Below are 7,017 nucleotides of genomic sequence, written 5' to 3' on the forward strand. Positions count from 1 at the left end.
CCTCATTCAGTTTGAATTCTACCTGTCCTGAGAGTCAGTGCCTTTAACTGAAGTGAAAGAACCCAATTCATTGCAGTTAAGATTAATAGTTTCATAAAATAAAAAAATAATAATTAGAAAATGAAATATAAAAAAATATATAGCTAACTTTTATATTATTAGATTCAACACATCACAAACTAGTCCACTATGAAAGTTTCTAAATGCTTCATCTTAGTATCTGAATTTATCACATACAGCTAACAATTTGCTGCTGCTGCTAAGTCACTTCAGTCATGCCGACTCTGTGCGACCCCATAGATGGCAGCCCACCAGGCTCTTCTATCCCTGGGATTCTCCAGGCAAGAACACTGGAGTGGGTTGCTATTTCCTTCTCCAATGCATCAAGTGAAAAGTGAAAGTGCAGTCACTCAGTCGTGTCCCACTCTTAGTGACCGCATGGACTGCAGCCCATCAGGCTCCTCCGTCCATGGGTTTTTCCAGCCAAGAGTACTGGAGTGGGGTGCCATTGCCTTCTCCAGCTAACAATTTGAGGACTATGCTAATCCATTAACCGCACTTGGAGTAGGACTATTCTATGTCACATTTCAAACCATTTCTTGAATGAATTTTCTAAGTCTCTCATAATGATTTTAACCTATATAGAGCTCTCCCTGGCTGAATCTCTTTATTATCTGCAGATGTAGAGTAATACTGTAATGTACCTTGATTTTTTTTTTTTTTTTGCTTTGGTTCCAGTTCAGTTCAGTTCAGTTGTTCAGTCGTGTCCGACTCTTCATAACCCCATGGACTGCAGCACACCAGGTTTCCCTGTCCATCACCAACTCCCGGAGTTTACTCGAACTCATGTCCATTGAGTCAGTGATGTCATCCAACCATCTCATCCTCTGTTATCCCCTTCTCCTCCTGCTGTCAATCTTGCCCCACATCAGGGTCTTTTCCAATGAGTCAGTCCTTTGCATCAGGTGGCCAAAGTATTGGAGTCTCACCTTCAACATCAGTCCTTCCAATGAACACCCAGGACTGATCTCCTTTAGGATGGACTGGTTGGATCTCCTTGCAGTTCAAGGGACTCTCAAGAGTCTTCTCCAATACCACAGTTCAAAAGCATGAATTCTTCAGTGTTCAGCTTTCTTTATAGTCCAACTCTCATATCAATACATGACTACTGGAAAAACCATAGCCTGGACTAGACAGACCTTTGTTGGCAAAGTAATGTCTCTGCTTTTTAATATGCTATCTAGGTTGGTCATAACTTTCTTTCCAAGGAGTAAACTTCTTTTAATTTCATGGCTGAAATCACCATCTGCACTGATTTTGGAGCCCCCCAAAATAAAGTCAGCCACTGTTTCCACTGTTTCTCCATCTATTTGCCATAAAGTGATGGGACCAGAGCCATGATCTTTGTTTTCTGAATGCTGAGCTTTAAGCCAACTTTTTCACTCTCCTCTTTCACTTTCATCAAGAGGCTTTTTAATTCTTCTTCACTTTCTGCCATAACTTTGGTTCAAAGGTGCTAATTTTACAAACAACAAAATTCATATTAAAAAATGCCATTTAATCAAATATTTCATGAGGGCCAATAAATAGAATGTATTTTTATCTATTTGCTAGTTCAAAGCTGAACAATAATAGTTGTCTGCCTCCAAACACTTTATAATCTGGGAAGGGAGAAAAAATAAGTATATAACTAAGGACAAAACAAAGAAGTTTCTGATGAGCATCATAAGAAAAATACAAAGACAGTTAAATAAAATTTCAGAGGTGAAAAAGGTGTTCCATTAGGGGAATAAGGAGAAGTATTATGGGAAAATGTCATTTGAACTAGAGATTGAAGGATAGATGGGGTTTTGCAGGTGCAGAGGGAGGTAATGAGGATTTCCAATAAGCAAAATGACCACAAAGATGCAAATATGAGAAACTGAAAAGTACTCAGAGAATTAAATGTTATTCACTTTATCTGAAAGGGGGAGTAGGAAAAGGTAAGATGAGAAAGGCATTTGAAGTCTATTTGTGGAGAACTGGGGAAATTTGCATAAGGAAACCAGTGGTGGTTTTTAAGCAGGCAAATAACAAGATCAAAGCAATGTTTTAAGAGTTTCTAAGGACTGACATAGTATCACTAAAAGGTAATAAAAGTCTAAGTAATCTATTTCCCCTTTAGTCTCTCGGTTTGAAAGTGTTAGTTGCTCAGTTCTATCTGACTCTTTGTGACACTATGAACTATAGCCCCCCATGTTCCTTTGTGCATGGGATTTCCCAAGCAAGAATACTGGTGTGAATAGCCATTTCCTTCTCCAGTGTATCTTCCAGATCCAGGGATTGAACACGGATTTTCTGCGTTGCAGGTAGATTCATTAGTGTCTGAGCCACAAGGGAATGACACTTTTAGTGTGAGCAATTTACATTTAAATATTCCCACTCCAGTATTCTTGCCTAGAAAATCCTGTGCATAGAGGATCCTGGCAGGCTGTGGTCCATGGTGTAGCAAAGAATCGGACACGACTTAATGACTGAGCACATGTGCGTGCGCAAACAGCTTATGGTTCACAGACCAGTGTTCCAAGGCAGTTTCCAAGACCAAAGTGTTCCTGATGTCTGCAATCATTTTATGCTACATGATAAGAGCATTCATTCACACCTGGGTGTTTTAGTATACTTGGTAAACCCTAAATGACGTAAGGTAAAAATTGAAGGATAAAAAATTTGATGTCTCATATTAATCAGGAAGTCACATGTGCCTCTGAAGTATTTCAGTCAATTAACTTAAATACTTCTCTCATATCTAAAGAATACTATGCTGTAAGCTATTTCTAAATTCTCCAAATTTTTATCCTCAATGTCCTACAGTTTATTCACCTCAACATTTGCCTCATTGGGTTCTCTGCCCATCACTTCCTTATCCTCCAAAATATGCCCAATGACCTTTGAAATGTTCCTGTAAGAAAAGACATTTACTCCTTGGAAGGAAAGTTATGACCAACCTAGATAGCATATTCAAAAGCAGAGACATTACTTTGCCAACAAACGTCCATCTAGTCAAGGCTATGGTTTTTCCTGTGGTCATGTATGGATGTGAGAGTTGGACTATGAAGAAGGCTGAGCGCTGAAGAATTGATGCTTTCGAGCTGTGGTGTTGGAGAAGACTCTTGAGAGTCCCTTGGACTGCAAGGAGATCCACCCAGTCCATTCTGAAGGAGATCAGCCCTGGAATTTCTTTGGAGGGAATGATGCTGAAGCTGAAACTCCAGTATTTGGCCACCTCCTGCGAAGAGTTGACTCATTGGAAAAGACATTGATGCTGGGAGGGATTGGGGGCAAGAGGAGAAGGGGACAACAGAGGATGAGGTGGCTGGATGGCATCACTGATTCGAAGGACGTGAGTCAGTGAACTCCGGGAGTTGGTGATGGACAGGGAGGCCTGGCGTGCTGCGATTCGTGGGGTCGCAAAGAGTCAGACACGACTGAGCGACTGAACTGAACTGAACTGAAGAATCTTTTGTGACACATCGTATCTTATTTCTCCTCAAACTGTGCCTTCTGGAAACTTTTGGAATCCATATTTCAGATGGGCTAGTGATTTGTAAACAATAGGGCCTCAGAGTAATAGTCACTTCTCTTTACTGATTCCTCAGAGAATATGCAATAGGTTAACTTTTAATGAACCTTTGGCTTGGAGGAGAACTTCCCTAATGCTACACAGGCCAAATCCCAGAAGAATCTGTGGGAAAGAAAGTGCAATCTTAATTTTTGTGCAGCAATAAATTCTTTATCCATCTGAAGACAAGAAGATATAATTATTTAGACAGGTCCCTAGAGATTCAATGTTTATCAACAACTTTATCTTTTGAGCACAGCAGAGAGTCCTGACACCTCTTTGTCAGTCCCTTTTATTCTATGATTTCTTTATTGTTGATTTATTAATGTTTCTGATTTGGAGTAGTTTTGAAAAGATTCATATTATTAAATGAAGGAATTTTAATTCCTTCCACCCATCATTATAGAAGACTTTGTAGAGCACTGGTGTGGAGAATAGGTGGGGAAAAATTCCTTCTGAAAATTGTGTGTTTGTGCCCATAATATAAACCCTCACAATTTTTAGGACTCACATCCCTGCATATTGCCACACACAAAATATTTCAGGGAATTTATATTCTTGTCATAGTTTTCATGAGAATGTAGGATGAAAGACATTTACTTGTGACCAAGAAAGCTTTTGATTTCTCTCATATAGTGGAAATTGTTTACTTCAAATGAGTATATAAAGAATCAGTTCAGTCACTCAGTCGTGTCTGACTCTTTGTGACCCCATGGTCAAAATAATAAAGAAACCTAATCCCAGAATTTTGTGGAAAAAAAATACTTAAAAATATAAAGTCTCATACCTAGGTTTATTTTACAAACTTCCGTCTAGGTGAAAGATTAAGCGAAAATGTCAAGCCACTGCTTTCTACAGAAGACATTGCAACATTACAATATTAAAAGTCAATGTCAGTAAGTAATATCATGGTCTTAAATTTTTATGGTGCTTAAGCAGAAATGCAAAAGTATTGACTTTAAAATGATTTCTAACAAGTTGGTAAAACATAGTCACTTGTTTCACTGTTGAATGGTATGTTAAGTAGCACATTTAACTGAAAGATAAATAGTAAAATTAAAGCCTTTACTGAGTCTGTTGCCCCACGAAATGGGTTTAGGGAAAGAAACTAGTACATTTATTAAGAGCGAATATGGGGCTTCCCTGGTGGCAGACAGTGAAGAATCTACCTGCAATTCAGGAGACCCAGGTTCAATCCCTGGGTCAGGAAGATCCCCTGAAGAAGGGAATGGTAACCCACTCCAGTATTCTTGCCTGGAGAATCCCATGGACAGAGGAGCCTGGAGGGCTACAGTCCATGGGGTTGCAAAGAGTTGGACACTACTAAGCAACTAACACTTTCTGATATATGCTATCAAATCTATGAGAAACTATTATAGATCATGCTTTCCCCAAAGAATAACAAGTTTACAAAATGAGTTTAAAGTTTTTTAGTGATATCATAGTAAGGAAAAATTTAGAGGCAAGCAAAAGCTTTTTTCTGTGAAGCCAGCTATCTACTGTGCCCCAATTTGTATTTGTCTTCTCTTAATTCTTAAATAGGAACACATTTGAAGGTAGTCCTAACTAATATGTGTCTGTTGATGTTGCAGGTTACTGATCCAGTGAACATGAACATCTCTGAGCCAGATTCCCACTTTGTCTTTGTAAGAGAATTTATACTCCTAGGTTTTTCTTATGAGTGGAAGATTCAGAGCCTCCTCTTCTCACTCTTCCTTACAATATATGCTCTGACCATAACAGGAAATGGGGCCATTATTTGTGCTTTATGGTGTGACCAGCGACTCCACATCCCCATGTACATATTCCTGGGGAATTTCTCCTTCCTAGAGATCTGGTATGTCTCTTCTACAGTCCCCGAGATGTTGGTCAACTTCCTCTCACATAAAAAGACCATCTCCTTTGTTGGATGTTTCCTACAATTTTATTTCTTTTCTTCCTTGGGAGCAACTGAATGCTTGCATTTGACCGTTATGGCTTTTGATCGGTACCTTGCTATCTGCCGTCCCTTGCACTACCCTAATATCATGACTGGGCATCTCTGTACCAAACTGGTCCTTATCTGCTGGGTCTGTGGATTTCTGTGGTTCCTGGTCCCCATTGTTCTCATTTCTCAGATGCCTTTCTGTGGACCAAACATCATTGACCATGTTGTGTGTGACCCAGGGCCACTGTTTGCATTGGCATGTGTCTCTGCCCCCAAAACCCAATTGCTTTGCTACAGTCTAAGCTCAATAGTTATCTTTGGTAACTTCCTCTTCATCCTTGGGTCCTATACTCTTGTCCTAACAGCTGTGTTGCATATGCCTTCAGCTACTGGGAGACAGAAAGCCTTCTCCACCTGTGGGTCTCATTTGGCTGTGGTATCCCTGTTCTATGGCTCTCTCATGGTCATGTATGTGAGCCCAGGACTTGGACATTCTGCTGGGATGCAGAAAGTCACAACTTTATTCTATGCTATGGTGACCCCATTCTTCAACCCCCTCATTTATAGCCTCCGGAATAAGGAAATAAAGACTGCCCTGAGAAAGGTTCTGGGGAGTTTCAACATAATGTAAGACATTCTAGATGATCTGTCCATTATCAGGTCAGTATAGTCTAACATAAAACAACCAGAATTATATTGTTATCTAATTTTTAAAAATGGGTCTAGTGATAATAATTTATATTAGCCTATGAAATTAATCATTTATACATTATAATCATAAAGTGCTAACATTATTCAGATAAGTAGAAGTGTTGGGTTATTATGTGGACTGCATATTAAATGAGAAATGTACACATATGGGTGTTTTCTTGATAGTTCGTGTGATTCATCTGGGATAAAAATTTTTATACTCTTTTTGGAATTTTAGATTATTAATTCTAGGGTCAACAAAATTATAATTATGTCATTTTTATCTTTATTCAGCTAGTTGTAAATAAAAGAAGGAAATATATTCTTTTCTGATTGTGGTTCCTATCATTTTTTACTTTATTATTTTGTGATAGCCATTCATAGTAAATAAGCCCTTAAAAGCAATCATCCAAAAATTCTGTTGGACAATAAAAGTCAAGCTAGCCTAATGACATCCAGACATAATTTGCTTCCTCTACACACTACCCTTTTCTAAACCTTTAAAGGGTGGTTCTAATTCCATATATAACAGTATCTATCAAAGTATTCAGAAAGGGAGTGTTATCAGTAATAATATTTTCACCAAAATGAAGTGTCACTAAAAATTTGATTGGTTCAATAATGGGGTTTTAGGAAATAGAACCTCTCCTCTTAAAAACTGGAGAGGGAAATGATCTTGTGGAAAAATCACTTTATTTAAAAGAAAAATGACAGTTCATTGTTACTTGTTGCTGAAACAGTGTTAAAATAACATTAAGGAAAAATTTTAAAGAAGAAAAGCATCCAGAATTCAATTCATATA

At 38.4% G+C, this 7,017-nt stretch overlaps 1 protein-coding gene across 1 annotated transcript; it reads left to right on the plus strand.

Annotated features, from left to right (window-relative positions):
- The first annotated feature begins 5,169 nt into the window (after nt 1-5,169).
- Nucleotides 5,170-6,156, plus strand: LOC147364914 (olfactory receptor 11H12-like). The gene has a single exon (XM_086318872.1). It carries the CDS (start codon nt 5,170-5,172, stop codon nt 6,154-6,156), a length of 987 nt encoding a protein of 328 aa, XP_086174998.1.
- Nucleotides 6,157-7,017: the final 861 nt, after the last annotated feature.

The sequence above is a fragment of the Bos grunniens genome, chromosome 10 (assembly GCF_055505025.1).
Source record: "Bos grunniens cultivar Pamir isolate PY7600 chromosome 10, Bosgru_T2T1.0, whole genome shotgun sequence".
Taxonomy (NCBI): domain Eukaryota; kingdom Metazoa; phylum Chordata; class Mammalia; order Artiodactyla; family Bovidae; genus Bos; species Bos grunniens.